General features: G+C 48.2%; 1 protein-coding gene across 2 annotated transcripts in view; it reads right to left on the bottom strand.

Moving 5' to 3' along the window:
* Nucleotides 1-17,731, bottom strand: part of MCM9 (minichromosome maintenance 9 homologous recombination repair factor) — a 352,109-nt gene that overhangs the window by 79,122 nt on the left and 255,256 nt on the right. For both annotated transcript variants that reach the window (XM_078648476.1, XM_078648477.1), the window contains one exon: nucleotides 5,237-5,439. In XM_078648476.1, the coding sequence (XP_078504602.1) occupies nucleotides 5,237-5,439 (203 nt within the window). The remainder of the gene's footprint in view (nucleotides 1-5,236; nucleotides 5,440-17,731) is intronic.

Genomic DNA, 17,731 nt, shown 5'->3' with positions numbered 1-17,731 from the left:
CCAGCAGAGAAGCCACCTGTCTCACCGGTGGTTTCGGCGCTTGAAGAAGCATCTTCCCTTTGATCCTCATTGATGATAGTCTTTCCGCTGAAGGAAACACTTTTCCTTGGACGGAGTCGATAGTGGAACCCAGATAATGTATCGATTGGGTCGGTAGAAGGACTGACTTGGCCAGATTGACATGAAGTCCCAAATGATGAAGGAGGCCCAGACACAAGTGCAGATGTTCCTGTACCAAACGAGGCGATGATTCTTTTAGAAGCCAATCGTCTAGGTAAGGGTAAACGTGCAGACCCTGACGATGCAGGTATGCCGCTACTACAGCCATGCATTTCGTGAATACCCTTGGTGCTGACTTGAGACCAAAGGGTAAGACTGTGAACTGGTAATGCTCCTTCCCTACCGTGAAACGTAGGAACTTGCGATGCCGTGCTGTGATCGGGATGTGGAAGTATGCATCCTGAAGATCCACTGAGCACATCCAGTCGCCTTTCTTCAGGTGAGGGAAGATTTGATGGAGAGATAGCATCCGGAATTTCTCTTTTTTTATGCATCTGTTCAGAAACCGTAGTTCTAAGATGGGTCTGAATTTGGCTTGCTGGTCTTTTTTTCGGACCAGGAAGTATCTGGAATAGATCCCTTTTCCCCTCTGTAGTGATGGGACCACTTCTATCGCCTGTTTTCCTAGAAGTGTCGCCACTTCTTGACGCAAGAGGGCCAAATGATGTTGTCTGGATTTCATCTGAGGACAGTCCTTTGGGGTCGTGCAAAAATGTAGTGCATATCCATTGACTAGTATATTGTGCACCCACTGATCTTTTGTGAGTGTGCGCCACTCTTGAGCGTAGTGCTTTACACTTCCTCCGACTGGAGTGCGCAACGGTGCTGGAGGAAGCATGGACTCATTGCTTCCCTCCTGCTTTGGGTGTTGAGGAGGATTGCTGTTGACTTCGTCCTCCTCTTCCTCTGGATGAGCGCTGGCCCTGGTATTGGGATTTCCCCTGTTTGTTTTGAGACCATTGAGGGGTTTGAACCCTCGGTTGGCCCCCCTTACGATTGTACTGCCTGTAGCGCTTGTTGAAGTCTTTCTTCTTCTCAAGGCCTACTGCCTTCAGAGTGTCCAACTCCGTCTTCATCCTCCCCATCTCCTCGTCTGCATGGGCACCAAACAGCAAGGTACCAGAGAAAGGCAAGTTCAGAACGCGCTGTTGAGCATCAGGCTTCAACGCAGTGAGTCGCAACCAAGAAGACCGGCGTGCGCAAACACCATGGGCATAGGAATGAGCCGCCAGGGATACTCCATCAGCTGCCGTGCTTATTAATTGGTTTGATACCAAGGCACCTTCTTGGATAGTCGCCGCGAAGTCCTGCTGGTCTTCCTTCGGGAGTTTTGCCTTAAAGCGATCCAAAGAATCCCACAGGGATCTACCGTATCGCCCTAACAGGGCTGCAGCATTTGAGACCTGTAGGGTGGACGCAGCCGACCCACAGGCTTTCCTCCCCCAGGAGTCTTGGGCTTTACTGTCCTTGTCAGGCGGGACGCTCGAAGATGCCACCGAGTGTGTCTTCTTCGCGGTGATCACTGAGTCAGGGGTAGGATCCTATCTTAAAAATAGAGGGTCCGAAGCCGCCGGCTTATATTTCTTTAAGATCCGTGCTGGAGCTGCTTTCACTGATGCTGGAGCCAGGAAAACATCCATCACCGGTTCGAGGACTCCCGGTACAAAGGGGAGCAACGGTCTCGACGCCGATCGTTGGTGTAGCATTTCGGAAATGATGGACGTTGTCGTCTGAGTTGTGGCCATGGTAATGCCCAACTTCTGAGCCCCTCTGGACAACACATCATGGAAAGTGTTCACGTCATCAAGTGGTGACACTCTGCTGGGAGGACTATCCGTGAGAGTTGGCGAATAATCCCTCTTAGATGTGTGGGTTGACGTTGACGACCAAGATGGCGTACGCCGTCACTTTTGATGGCTATGTGAAGGCCTTCGGTCCGGAGACCTGCCCCTGTGCTCTCTGGGGCGCGTGGTAGGTGATTTGTATGCTTCTCGCAGCAAGCACTGTAATGGAGACCTATGCAAAGGGTTTGAGTATTCAGCCACCCCTCTTGCTCCACCCGCTGATGCCGACTGTCATACATGTAGTGGCTGCAGCCACCTGGGAGAAAGGTGAATCGAAGGGGATTTCTGTCTCCTGTGAGGGCTTCTGGAAGGAGAGCCTTCAGGACTTCTAGCGTGCACAGATGCACTGTGAGACGAAGCAATCGTCTGTGGGGAACATCGAACCAAATGTGAAGAGGCCCCACGTGTCCTTGAGCGCGACCGCCATCGCGGAGAGCGATGAGACGTCTGTCTTGACGTAGATCTGCTCTGCGTCACCATAATGGGGGAGTCTCTTGATCTTGAACGTCTCCTCGACGTCGATCTCGAATGGCTCGAGGTCACATAACGTGATGTTGAATAGCTGGAGCCTCTAGACCTTGCTCCACATGGAGAGCGCGATCTCGGCCTCCCCGATGCCCTGGTCGATGAAGAAACCCTTCTCGACGTCGACAGATCCTTCAACGACGACTTCCTCGGGGTCGCCCCCGACTGCTGCCTCAATGAGGACCTGGACCTCGACGTCGAACGCTGCCTGGACGCCGACGGAGGGGATGGAACCTGTCTCGACGTCGAAAGCCTTTTGGACGACGTTGATGGAGAAGTACGCTTCGATGCCGGTCGCTGATGTTCCTGCGACGATGGAGCCTGACTCGACGTCGACTATCGCCTGGTTGACGTCGACGGAGTTCTACGCTTCGACATCGTTTGCCGGTGACGAGGCGACGACGGAGCTTGTCTCGACGTCGGATGCCGCCTCGACGGCGAAGACGGAGACCTGTCTCTCGACGTTGTGCGAGCCCGCACCAACGGAGATCGTTGTCTCGACGCCGATCATCGCCTGGTTGACGACGGCAGAGTTCTCGACGTACCTGTAATCCTCGACGGCGACCGGTCTTCTTTCGACGGCGAGCCCGCCGCCGATGGTCGTTTTGTCGCCGTTTTTGTTGCTGAAGAAGGATTTTGAAGCGCCGAGCCCGACGCGGATGTTCTCTTCTTCTTCCTCAGCGGTGACCTGCCTCTAGAGGTTGATCTTCTCCTCTCTGCAAGGCCATAGAGGCGAATCCTCTCTCTGTCCTTCTAAGTTCTATTGGACAGAAGTTTACAATGCTGGCAGGTGTGAGGATCATGATCTGAAGGCAAACATAAAAAACAGAGTGAATGTTTTTGCCTTCTTTCTGCCACAGGAGGGGCAAGCATCATAAAGGGAAGGCATTTCTGACTAAAAAACAATGCCAAAACCCTTTCAAAACAGAAGAAAAACACTTCAACACCAGTAAAATGTCGATGTAAAGAGGCTTAACCTCAAAAAGTGAAGTCATTTTTGACAAAAAGTCAAAAAGAAGTAGAGCTGTAGAGACCAGGGTCCTGTCAGAAGGAGCCGGAAAGAACAACTGACCTAACTGTCACCCCTGAGGCATGATGGGAGCTAGGGGTCATGGCTGCCTTAAAGGCACGGTGCCAGTTTTTCTGGTACTGTCTATATGAGTTAGCTGTTCAGCTCTATACTCTATGGTTGTTTTACAATGCAGCCTTTGTGCTGACAATGCTTTCATTTTCCTTGCAGGATTACCTTTTCTACTGTATAATAAAGCAGTTTTCAAAGGTTTTCTTTCTACCTGCTTTTTATTGGAAGGTGTATATACAATGGTTTTTATTGCAGCATTGTTCAGCTCTCCTTAGAGAGGTCTGCGTTGAGTGTTTATACATGTATATATACATATATGTAGAGCTACATATATATGATATATGTGTTTCCAGGGTCCCGCGCATGGGCAGGAATATTCATGTGCTTATGACTAGTGATGAGGATCCCCTGGAAGGGAACTGCGGATACCTCAGCTTTAGAATATGCCAGACATCAGACTAAATCTGCAAGATATTTCAGCATAGCCCCTGTGCACCAGTAGGTGGCGCCATGTGGCTCCTCATTGACTCTTCTCACCCCAGAAGTGAATGTTGGAACCACATATAGGAGCCACCAAGTGCGTTGGCATCAGTTCCTTTCTTTTCAAGCCATTATATGCAAATTCTGAGTTAGGACCAATCTTTTCTTATCAGTTGAGCCTTTTTTTCTAAATTTTCCCAGGGTGAGGGGGAACATGTCCCCTCCTAAAACGACAGTGATTAAGATTTGTAGGGACCGTCACAGACAAATGTTTGTGAAAGATCTTCACGAGGTTTGTGTCTGGGTTTGGGTCACAACTTCGAATCATGGAGGGAGTGTGCCCTGATGAACCCAAAGGCGTTCTGTGACTGCGAAGCCAACCTGTATAGCGTTGAACACCACATGAAGTGACGGAAGCCAATTCCTCCTTGAAGTCGTGGACACGGATCCATTCATGCTCTCAGGCCCGGTCCTGCAGTAGGTCATGATTATGATCCAAGTCTCCGGGTAAGTCCAAGTCAAAGCAGGAACACAAAAAGTCCAAGCAGGCATCTTCCCAGTCTCGTCCCTCTCCTTGCTCCTCCTGCTCACACCCATCTACGTCATGTGTAAATTCACACATATCTAATTTATGCTTATTGCCAGGCAAGCAGTTGTTTCAAAATGTTCAAAGAACAAAAACCTTTAGCTGTTAGCAAACCAGGCACCATCTGGCATCCCCAGCTAACTGAAAAATTGCTTTCTCCCATTACTTCTTTGCTTATAAATCTCATCTTTATTGATTAGAAAAGTATCCGTTGCGCTCTCCATATTGCAGTGAACATTCTGCCAGAACATTCTCTCTATCAAACACAACCTTAAGCGAGAACAGTTTTGCACCTACATGCCGATAATAGCCACAACAAAAGTGTTTTACTAAATGTATCTACTTTCGGGACCAGGGAATCTTTGGAAATGATAAAATAAAACTTGTCAGTGTGCCTTTAAGAGGAAACTAGGGTACTGCCAGCAAAATCAGATTGAGTGAGAACTCTAAAACGGAGACATGCTAAATTGGGAATTAATACACATGAATAAGTCTACGATGGTGATGTTGGGTGTTTATAGTGGTTCATGATCATCTGAATACCATAACCAGAAAATTAAAAAATATATTTGTGGTTCTGAAGGCTGACAACCCAACAATTAACGATGTGATGATGCTCTGCCTTGAATTTTTGAGAATCTTTACAATATTTTGCCTTACCTTTCTCTTCTAGAATGAAGCTGGAAATGATTTGGTCCCAATCCTCGTTTCTTGTGTCCAGCAGAACTAACACCAGGTCAAATCGGCTCAGAAGAGGACTTGCGAGCGCTATGTTCACAGAGATGGATTCGTTCGGGTCATACTGGCCCTTTGGGTTTGTGGCTGCTAAAATGGTAGTTCTTGTATTCAGCTTACAAACCAACCTAGAAACAAAATAATATTAAACAGTTTAACAATAGCAACGGGCTAAGAGAGAGAAGATATAAGTTGTGGAGGCTGACAAATGTCACACAGAGATTAATAAAACACATGCAAGCATGACAACAGATATTTTCCATATTATATAGAAATACCACTGGAACAACTCCAGGGTTAATCCACTAGAACAAAGAAGAAGCTGCATAATGCGTGTTTGGAGGGGCCAGTGATTACACTGTGAAGGTCAGTAGACTTAAGAGACAAACATTTAGGGTACATCCTCATGAAGGCCGTATCTTAAAGGCATACATTAACAGAACCCGAGAGGGAATGCTTGATAAAACGAAAGCAGTTAGTAACCAGGTGCAAATGATAAAAGCTCAACCAAAATACTAAGCAAACTTTCACAATGCTGTGGAGGGGAGGATGCATATCTTAAAAGTACAGCAGAGGAGGAAAAATAGGAGAGTTTTCAAGGAAAAGGGTGATCTTTTCTACAAACTGAGGAGGTTTACTATAGTCACAGACTTAATAAGGAGGAGATTTTAAAACGGATGGATGAGTTGCAGCCTGTTCTAGGTGATGCACCAAACACAGTGAGGCAAAACCCACACACATTCGGGTTTATGTAGCTCACACCTTTTGAGCATCTGGTAAATGCCAGCATGAGGTTGCGGTTGGTGGGGCGAGGAGGAGATCAAGGATTTTCAGGAAGTTTCTTGTTGCTATGACGGAAATAATGAATTCACACATACCATTTCCAAATACCCCTGCTGAGTTACACGACTGAGCTCCAATTTTATGCTACTGCACAATTCCCACATCACCGGCTGTGGGTGGAAGTCTTGTATTCATACATCGCCACTCAGAGTGATATTCTTTACAGAAATCATAAGGCGTAACACTTTCTGAATATACAGATAGTATGAAATGTCATATGTCTGATTACTAACCTTGCTCCATGGCTATCAGGAGAAACACAACTCCTATATCATTTGTCAGTGTAAAACTGTCTGACTACCTACTAAAAGGAGAGTTTGGAGGAGGGTGGTATCTTGGTAAGTTACACTGCTTGGCGAAAATATCTAGGGGTTCTTTGTTTAATTATATACTGTATTTCTATTGTAGGTGACAGTACTTACTCTCTACACCCGTTGATAATGACATGGTAGTTATACCAAGGACAGCTAGAGACAGGAGGTAAAACGCTACTCCTAAGCAAGCCAGATTTACAATAGAACAGACATTTGGCTTGTTAAAAGGTGGATTGTGTTTAATAGGGTGACCAGATTCTCAAAACAAAAAACGGGGACAGGTCATAGACATAGAAGTAGGACTACAGTTTGCAGTAACTATCGACGTAAAAGTAGGACTATGTGACAGCTGTCACACATAGAAATCTGAGAGACAGTGGTTATGGAGACTTGAGGGGCACTGTTAAAGGGTACTAGTGAGGGAATCCGTGGCGGAGGTGGCCTCTCCCTCCATCTGTCTCTCTCTGAATGTCTCCCTCTCCAACTGCCTCCCTCCGACTGCCTCCGTCCGACTGCCTCCCCCCGACTGCCTCCCCCCGACCGCCTCAGTCTCCCTTCCTCTGTCTTACTCTTTCTGTCTCCCTCCCTGTCTGTCTCCCTCTGTCTCACTCCCTATCTCTGTCTCCCTCCCTGTCTGTCTCCCTCTGTCTCTGTCTTCCTCCCTCTCTGTCTCACTCCCTCCATCCGACTGTCTCCCTCCCTCTGTCTCCGTCTCCCTCCCTCTGTCTCCCTCTCCCCCGACCAACATTCTGTGGGTTCCATAAGGGTCTGTGACAAAGAAGAAAAAAATGTTGCTTTCATTCTTAAATCGTTTTCATATTTTCCTGTATTGGTGGTGCCCAGGTGCGCAATGCCCCTCTCCACTCCCTCCCCCGCACTCCTCCATGCCCATGGCTCACAAGGGCATTTTCCTTTTAACTTAATTGTTTAGGTTTTGTTTTCGTAGAGGTTACAAGCCACAGTGTGCAGAATGATGTAAATGTCAAACCTTCTATAGGGCTTCTTGGCAGCTTTTCTTTCCAATGCACCGTGATCCCGGGGCTGCTGCAAACCCATGGCCAACACACTGGACCCAATAACCCACCTTATTCACCCATTGAAGGGCCCTTTGCCAAAAGGACTATCCACAAATGCACAGGGCAAACTTAGCTGGGTAGTGTCAGAGTTAAATGGATCTGACCTCTACATTCTTGCTGTGTGTACATTACTGCTCATAGAATTTATGGATTTTCTGATAGACCAAACCAATTTGCGTGATGTTAAACATTTTACGTTTCTAAACCCACTGTTTCCTTTAATCATGCATAAACCAGACCACAAGTTCTTCTGGGAAATGTTTTGTTATTTTGGTTTACCTTTGACGGCTGCCGAGCACCACAAATTTTTTTAAAGAAAATCTTTAATGGTGTATAATTGTGATATTGTAGTGGTTTGGGGATGCACAACGCTGAGAATAACACTGGGTTATATTTTTTTCTCACATAGAAGACCCTCTGAATCCCGCCCCCCCCCTCCGTCGTCTGTGTGTGCCTGGGCGGAGACAGCTTCCAGGGGACACACACACACACACACAGCCGCACCCGAGCACTTAAGAGGTCTTTAAAATACCATTTTAGTACTAATGAGGCTTTGTTGTTATTCACCCCTTATCAAAGCCCCTGCAGCGCCACTCTGCCTGTTGCTGGAAGGCCCACGGCGGGGTTATGCTAAAACCGGGACATTTGAATGTTTTACCCGGACGCTGTTGCAAAACCCGGACATTTCTCTACTTTAGAGAAAAGTGTCGGGACACCGGGACAATTTTCAAACAAGCATTTACAATGCAATGGTTTTGCCTTTGTTAAAGTTTGAGCTATTGGCATTGCTCGACATTATTTTTATTTATGTTTTTTTTAACATAAATAAATGGCAGTCATTTGCAATGCCACTAGCTTTATCTCTCGCAAATGACACACACAAACACCCACAGAGAGCAAACACACACAAACACCTTACAGCTCCTTTGACTTCAGTCGGAGAGTCAGGTCTGTGGAAGAGAACTGCATGATGGGGCTATGGGAAGAGCTACAAGAGAGCACAGGGGAGAGGGGGGAGGGGGTGGAAGGTGAGCATTAAGGTTGTGACAGATACACATGTGGATGGAGAGAAAGGGGGTCGATAGACGGATGAATGGAAAGAGGACAGACTGAAGGGATGGATGAGAGAAGGATGCGCGATAGATGTGTGGGTGGATGGAGAGAAGGATAAGAGGTAGATGGGTCAGCGCCTTGAAACCCTCACGGGTGAGTAGCCGAGCTACACAAAAGCATGATTGATTGATTGATTGAGGGTAGGTGGGTAGGTGGTGGAGGGAAGCATGGACGGAGAGGATGATAAGAGGTAGAGAGGTAGGTGGATGTAGGGAAGCGAGGACGGAGAGGTAGGGGGTAGGTGGATGGAGGGAAGCATGGAAGGAGAGGGGGGTGATAAGTAGGGGGTAAGTGGATGGAAGGAAGCATGGACGGAGAAGAGGATGAGAGGTAGGGGTTAGGTGGATGGAGAAAAGCATGAACGGAGAGGAGGATAAGAGGTAGAGGGGTAGGTGGATGGAGGAAAGCATGGACGGAGAGGAGGATAAGAGGTAGAGGGGTAGGTGGATGGAGGGAAGCATGGACGGAGAGGAGAAAGAGAGGTAGGGGTAGGTGGACGGAGGGAAGCATGGATGGAGAGGAGGAAAGATAGGTGTAGGTGGATGGAGGGAAGCATGGATGAGGAGGAGGATAAGAGAGAGAGGTAGGTGGATGGTTGGAAGCATGGTCGGAGAGGAGGATGAGAGGCAGAGGGGTAGATGGACGGAGGGAAGCATGGATGGAGGGAAGCATGGATGGAGAGGAGGAAAGAGATAGGGTTAGGTGGATGGAGAAAAGCATGAACGCAGAGGAGGATAAGAGGTAGAGGGGTAGGTGGATGGAGGAAAGCATGGACGGAGAGGAGGATAAGAGGTAGAGGGGTAGGTGGATGGAGGGAAGCATGGACGGAGAGGAGAAAGAGAGGTAGGGGTAGGTGGACGGAGGGAAGCATGGATGGAGAGGAGGAAAGAGATAGGTGTAGGTGGATGGAGGGAAGCATGGATGAGGAGGAGGATAAGAGAGAGAGGTAGGTGGATGGTGGGAAGCATGGTCGGAGAGGAGGATGAGAGGCAGAGGGGTAGATGGACGGAGGGAAGCATGGATGTCGAGGATGAGATAGGGGTAGGTGGATGGAGGGAAGCATGGAAGGAGAGGGGGATGAAAAGTAGGGGGTAAGTGGATGGAGGGAAGCATGGACGGAGAGGAGGATGAAAAGTAGGGGGTAAGTGGATGGAGGGAAGCATGGACGGAGAGGAGGATAAGAGGTAGAGGGGTAGGTGGATGGAGGGAAGCATGGACGGAGAGGAGAAAGAGAGGTAGGGGTAGGTGGACGGAGGGAAGCATGGATGGAGAGGAGGAAAGAGATAGGGGTAGGTGGATGGAGGGAAGCATGGATGGGGAGGAGGATAAGAGAGAGAGGTAGGTGGATGGTGGGACGCATGGTCAGAGAGGAGGATGAGAGGCAGAGGGGTAGATGGACGGAGGGAAGCATGGATGGAGAGGATGAGATAGGGGTAGGTGGATGGGGGGGAAGCATGGATGGAGAGGAGGATAAGAGGTAGAGAGGTAGGTGGATGATGGGAAGCATAGATGGAGAGGAGGATAAGAGGTAGGTGGATGGAGTGAAGCAGGGATGGAGAGGAAGATAAGAGGTAGAGGGGTAGGTCGTTGGAGAGAAGGATGGATCGACGGACAGGGTCTGAATGGAAAGAGTTTAAATTGAAGGGGTGGGTGAGAGAAGGGTGGACGCAGGGATAGGCGCAGAGAGGGGTGGGTGGATGGAGCTAGGGATGGCTGGGTAGAGAAGTGATGGATGCCTGTGAGAAGGACGGATATGGAGAAGGAAGGGGAGCAGGTCAGATGATGGAGGGAAGGAAAGAAGGGAGGAGAGACGGGCGGATGGAGGAAAAGGAAGGATGGGTTAGTTATGGATGGAAGGAAGGAGGGGAGAAGACAGGCACAGAATAATAGAAGGAAAGAAGGATGCACGGGTGGAAGAGGACTGAAAGAAACCGGAGAGAAAGAAAAATGGAAGGGTGGATGGAAAAAGACAAGAATCGAGAACTGGAAGGAAAGACGGCCCCACACCCTGCTCCCCGTGAGATACAGTGAGACAGGCTGGGGTGGGGGTGCGGGGCTTTGCACGAGGCTGCACAGCTGTTCGTTACCTTTGCAGCCAGATGTTCTCCTTGAACAGGGAAATGGTCATAAATGCTCTTTTCTTGTCCTCTGCAGTGTATTGGCCGCTCCGTCTCATACGCCACCCTCACATCAAACTTACATCACGTAGTGCTTTACTGTAGGCGGGTGCGTGGAACTAAATAGCTGCAGCGTCTCCAAAAAATGCGCTTTGTTGTTTGAAGCGCTTGCGACCTGCATCCCAGGGTACCCAAACAGTGTGCCCCGGCTGCCACGCGCAGGAAGGGGTGGGGGCGCAATCTGCCCCCGCTCAGGCGCGCGCCTCCGCATTTCATCACTTGCCTCGTGATGTTTGCATCCGTCCGGCCATTGCTCCTGATTTTATCATCATCGCCTCGTGCTTGTCTCTGGTGCATGATGTTTTCCATATTAATGAACCCCCGCTGGGAGGGTTCCATCGCTGGGGCATTGAACATGTCTGTCTATTTTGGGCGGAAGTCGCCAGTAGACGATTGATGGAGCTGGTGTCTGGTGTCAACGATTGATGGAGCTGGTGTCTGGTGTCAGCAAAGGCGGCGGACAGACATCGAGTCACGGCTCCTCCGCGCCAGCAAGTGTGATCCCGGGCGGCCGCTTTGGAGTCGGGCTCCTTTCTTTATGTACTGAACGGATATATATGTAATAATGGCGTGTTATATAAGTAGTAGACGTCTACCCCCGGATGCTGGCTTCATAATATGAAGATGTTGACCTGCAAAATGGTTCGACATAAAAATAAAAGGGTGTGTGTGAGTCCGTACTCTGATAATAAAATGCCAACGGGGATATATGTCAGTGCAAATGATGCCGAGGATGGGACAGTACCTCGGGCAGGCTCAGAATCTGCCCTTGTTTCCAGCCAGAGAGACACCCAGGGTTCGGCCCCCTTGGTGCAAGACACCGGCTCCGAATAACAGGCGCTTCATTTTACACAGCACCGACCCCCATGGCGCTCCTTTCATCAACCACAGAACGGTGAAACGTGGAGCCGCCCTCCTTGCATTCTGTCCTCGTGCCCTTCACATCAGACACGGATTTGTTTACAGCCGCATTCACCCGCTGAGCTGCGGAACCACAAATATTTATTTCTGTTGAGCCGCCTTTCCGAATTTCGCTTGTTAATTTTCTACCGCAAAGTAGGAAGAGGCTCGTAATCTAGCGCCTTTCGTTCGAAGCCATATATCGCGATTGGCGACCAGGAGGTCGTAGGAGCGGGGAAGGAAACGCAGGTGGAAGTTGATGTTTTATTATATGTGGTTCTCTCCGATGGGGGAGATAGCTACACTCTCTGAAATAAAAATGTCCTCTGCACTGCGCCTCCTCCAGAAAGGCGGCGGGAGCCGGCCACCGAGAACCAGGCAAAGGAAGCAGGCGTTCTGGTCGGTAAACACACACCTGGGTGCACGCGCCTGCAATCACCTCTTTCACAAGGCGTCTGCCATTTAACATAACATAAGGTAACGTGAATTTGAGCACGTTCACCCATACGTCTCTTGGCGCTGAATAACAGATGCGTTTTGTTACCCAACTCAATGGTACTCATTTTATCGACCTCAGATACATGAAAGGCTGAGTGGACCCGCCGGGATTTGAACCTGTGACCACGGGAACACAGGCCCCTGCTGTGGACGCATTAGACCACTGAGCGACTAGACACGGATTTAAGCGCCTTGAAGTGGCAGTGGACGCTCAGACGCTATAGCAATAACCTGCCCGAGATGTCTGTCAGCGTATGCGTGGATAGCTGGTACAGAACACAAGCCACATAAACCCCCCCCTATGGGTAGGGAGTAAAGTGGAAGATAAGCGCGTCGTGTAAAGCACATCTCTCTTGCAAACAGGTACGTAATTTGAAGAGGTACAGGTGGAGGGCTCCCAGCGCCTAAAGGACCACATTCTGCATCGACACTGGTGCAGCTGCAAGCAGTTCACTGACTCCGGTGCCTGCACACTCGTGCAACACACGCACGCCCGCTTCAAGCGCTTGTATAGCGCGGAGCTCACCACCCCCTACATCTGTGTAAGAAGTGTTGAGCAGACATCTGCATGAGACGGTGACCCCCCCCCCCACAATAAACCACCATTCACCTGCAATTCGTAGTGAAAAGGCACCCTTTGTCTGTGCCACTTAGAACCCCGGCCAGTCGTGCCTGCAGCCTCAGGGCGCAGAGAGGGCATCGGAGGCACAGGCGGTTCGGGGCACTGAAGACGCACGGCAGCGCACAGAGCAGGCACAGTGCATTGCACGGGGAGGGAGCCGGGCACACTGGGTATCGGGGCCGCAGGTAATTCCCGTGTGGGAGTCCGTGCACCAGGGCACAGTGGCAGAGATGGCACGGGCGCCGAGCAGACAACATGCAGGGCATGTAGCAGTGCACATAGCGGCTTGAGGCGGGCTGGGGCCCAAGAAGCACTTATAGGAAGAGAGGGAGAAAGACGGCGGGAGCCGGCCACCGAGAACCAGGCAAAGGGAAGCAAGACGATGACAAACCGGGCAATAGAACCGACAGCGGGAGAGGGGGGGGGGGCGGGAAACGAACCAACAGCGGGAGGGGGACAGGAAAGGGAAGACAAGACGACGACAAACCGGGCAATAGAACCGACAGCGGGAGAGGGGGGGGTCGGGAAACGAACCGACAGCGGGAGAGGGGGGGGGTCGGGAAACGAACCAACAGCGGGAGGAGGGACAGGAAAGGGAAGACTCACCTGGACTTCCTCGGCCGGCGGTCGGCCGCAAAATGGCCTAAACAAACCTCGACGAGCCCAAAAAAAAGCCCCGCCCACCGCTGCATGACGTGGCCAAAAGGGAAAAATTCTCGGGAACGCCCCCGAATCTGGTCCGGCCTTGACGGACAGATCCGGCTCCCAATGGCTAGCCTCCATTTATGGAGCTAGCCAATGGGAGGAGGGGGCGAGGAGGGGGCGGATACCCGACCCCACAGAGAAATTACATTAGATTTTGCTAGCGCATGCGTACTTCGTACGCATTGCCAAGCAAAACCTAAAAACGGGGACTGTCCGGGGAAAACCCGGACGTCTGGTCACCCTTTTGTGTTATCTACACAAAAGTGAGGGTTTGTTAGACTAGGATTCTCCTACTGGATGCGAAATTATAGCCACACATGCCATGTTGCACAAGATTGGCATCCAGAAGGAAATGCCAGAGCAATCAGTTAGTGATGATTCTGGTGATGAAGAACCTCACCCTCAACTTCCATCTCCAGGACAGGGTGTAGCAAGAGCTGAAGAAGGGCATGCATGATAGACGGATGTAACAAACAATTACTTTTAAGGTAAAAGACACAGACACTTAAACTTGAATACAAACGTTATGCTGCAGTTCATATAAATTTCATATACATTTATTTGTACATTCCAATGAGGAAAACAAATGTGCGCCAAATTTTTACAACCATCAATCTTTTTACATTTTTAAGGAACAATATTCATTGTCAACAAATCCTTTTCATAAACGTGTTTATGTACCGTTTGGCTTACTAATGCTTCTATCTGTGGGGCACAATCTTCCACTGAACTCTCTCTGACCACTGCGGCTTCTTCTACAGCTTGTAATCCCTGGCTCAAGTATCACAGAAACATTAACACCATTAGGCCTCTACATTTGCCACTGGTATTGTGTCATATCTGGCTGCATTAGTGGTATGTATTTACTCAAGCACGTTTGTCATTTTTGCAAGGCTTCTGGCCACATTGCCACTATGGTAAAACCGTTCAACTTTGCTGTGCATCTGCATGGTTGTTGTAGCAAATTGCAATCTTTCAACAGACCCGCCTATAGCCTAAATACAGTTTTCTGTGTGCCATTTGAGTCATCAGCAATAACGTGGCACAGGTCCTTCATTGCTTGTGTGAATTCAGACATACCAGATCTAATGACAGAATTTGTCTAAGACATGACTGTCTTACGTCCTCAACCCTCCCCTACCTGTGGTCACATGGGGCCTTAAGAGGATTGTAGTGAATCAGTAAGATTTTTAATGATGACTGCCTAGATATTCATCAAATTATGTCACTGATATTTTGGCAGGGGGACTCAACCTTTATGGCAGACGTCCCAATCCATCCTGCAGAGATTTCCCTAGGCCCCTTCCAGTGGCAGTCCGAACCAGAAGGTTAACACTACCTCAACAGACGACTCTTCTTCTACATCCCCAACCGCCAGCTCCGTTACACCGACCTCGCCCTAGCCACCATCCCTCGCATCCAAAGAACAACCACCGGCGGCAGATCCTTCTCCCACCTCGCCGCCAAGACCTGGAACCCCCTCCCACTGAGCCTACGACAGACCCAAGACCTGCTGACCTTCAGGAGGCTACTCAAGACCTGGCTGTTCGACCAGTAACGCCCCCCCTTTTTCCCCCCAGCGCCTTGAGACCCTCACGGGTAAGTAGTGCTCTCTACAAATTCTTGATTGATTGATTGATTGACTACTCTACCACGTTGAAGTGTTTTTGAACTCCTATCATATCTGCCTTATTGCAACATGTCTGTTCCCCTCCTCAAGTCTCCTATGTTACAATAAATGATTTTCCCTACCTAGATTGGCATCCACTGCAAATTTGAGTGTTTATGGGAGTCTAAGCCCTGGGCCATCAATGTGCCTCAAAAGGGTATTTTGCAAACTATAAGATTGGATTGTTGAAGAAACTTACGTGGCTCTTCAAAGTTTGCTCAGGTCCAGTCAAAGTGCTGGAAGGAGTTTAGGGGAATTCGCCCCAAATGATGATCAGTCCTCTCTCACAAGCCAGAAATTAGCCAACAAACAAGTATGGTAGTGAGCACACACAAGTCACTCAATCCTCCCTCCACAAACTAGAAAACATTCATACAATTTGGGGGAATGAAGGTGAGCTTCAGCAGGGAGCTCTGCCATCTACCAGCAAATACCACTTAATCAGTCACTGTATGTATCAGCATGCGATTGACTGCAGCATTTATTAAAAAGGTACTTTTGGTAAGTTTAACTTGTAACTGATGCTGTGTTCGTTTTCGATCTGATATCATTTTTAAGCACAGAAAGATAAAAGGAAGAGTTTATGTAGCCAAGAAAGGCGCACCTATTCTAGGTTGGATATAACACGCAGCCTTGGGAATGCAGTTGCGGCCAGAGGCAAGAAAACAAATTATGTTAGTAGAAAGTTGCAGTGAGGCCGCATGCTGGGCCAAGAAATATCCCAAGTTGTTTAATGAGAAATTTGGTAAGTTGTTGGGTTTTGAGCATAAGATTGTGTTAAAAAGAAATACCCAAATTATCACACATAAGGTGGGAAATCTTCCTTTTGCCATCAGAGAAAAAGTAAAATGTAAAATACAAAAACTGTAACATCAGCAAATAAATCAAATCATCAGATTTGTTAGCCACTGTTGTTGTAGTCCACAAACCTGATCTTTCAGTAAGGATGTGTGTTGATCTTTGTGATAGTAACAATGCTATCTGAAATGACCGGCATCTTCCTTGCATATCAGTGAAATGTTGCCCACAATCAATCAGGCGAATTGATTTTCCACCATTGATTTATCATCTGTGTATCACCAGAAGGAATTGCATCTGTCATCATATCACTTAACATCCTTTATAACACCGTTTGGGGCTTTTTCAGTTCTAAAGTATGCCTTTATGCCTAGGTACTGCTAGTGCTGTTTTGCAGAGGATATTGCAAAAACAATTCTGCCAAATTCCTGGGGTGTGTTATTTCCTACATGATATATTGGTGAATGCTAAATCAGAGGTTGAACATGGTGAGCATCTGGAGAAAGTATTGGAGATTCTTCAATGAAATTGTCTAAGGCTGAGAAATGCAGATGGAAGGTAGGCTGTGCTACTTATTTAGGACATGTTATCAATGCAAGAGGGATTAGTCCACGAGATAAAGTAATTGATGATATCCAAAATGCTGCTGTCCAAAGTAGCAAAGAGGATCTAAGGTTAGCTATGTTCTATTGAACATTTGTGAGAATATTTGCTGATAAGACCAAATATATGCACAATTTATTAAAGAAGAGTGACAAGTTTGTTTCGAGCCTTGAGTGTCAAGGTGAATTTGAGAACATTAAATCTGAGTTTATAGGGGCGCCAGCTCTAGGAATAATGGACATTAAGAACAAGATGATATTAACAACTGATGCAAGTGCTCATGGGCTAGGAGCAGTGTCGAGCCGGGATCAAAATAATGACAAAGTCATCATTGCTTATGCATTGTGTACATTGAATGGCATGGCAAAACGGTAGCCAGTGATAGAAAGAGAAACCCTTGCAGTATGCTGGGCTGTGAAACATTTTACAATCTATGTCTGGGGAATTCTACTTAAGGTTCGGTCTGATCACAAGCCACTGATACGTTTATTAACTATGCGAGGATCTGAGCTTGCTTCACCCAGAATTGCAAGATGATTGTCAAACATGGAATATAATTTTGAGATGGAGAATGTGGAAGGGAGAAACAATGGATTCGCTGATAGCCTGTCAAGGAGTGAATAGGTGAATGCACATAATTGGGGCACTGGTATAGAAAGCCTGTTGGAGCAAGCGTAGGTGGCAAATATGACCACTGTGGGTTTGAGCACAGTGACGAAGGAAGAATGGAGGCAGGCATATGACAAGGATGAAGAACTCATCACATTGGTAAAGTGGGTTCAGAGGGCTTGGGCCAGATGTTATGAAGGTTTTGAGATGTTTAATTGTATAAAAGATGAAGTAAGTAAAGATATGTGGGGTCTAAGAAGAGCCAGCAAGTTAATTCCTCCCATGATGTTAAGGAACAAATTTACTGGATTGGCAAATCAGGGCCACTTGGGGCACAACAGAACCAAAGGAAGATTAAGAGGGATATGTTGGTGGTCGGGTATGCACAGAGAGATTGAGAGGAAAGTCAAAGTGTTTGTTATGCCCAAACAGTGATAAAATACACAAAACACATATACAACCTATGCAAGAAGTGGAATTTCCCATGAGGCCC

This window comes from Lissotriton helveticus, chromosome 6, assembly GCF_964261635.1.
Source record: "Lissotriton helveticus chromosome 6, aLisHel1.1, whole genome shotgun sequence".
Lineage (NCBI taxonomy): Eukaryota > Metazoa > Chordata > Amphibia > Caudata > Salamandridae > Lissotriton > Lissotriton helveticus.
The sequence above is the reverse complement of the archived record's forward strand: the minus strand, read 5'-3'. Positions and strand labels throughout refer to the sequence as shown.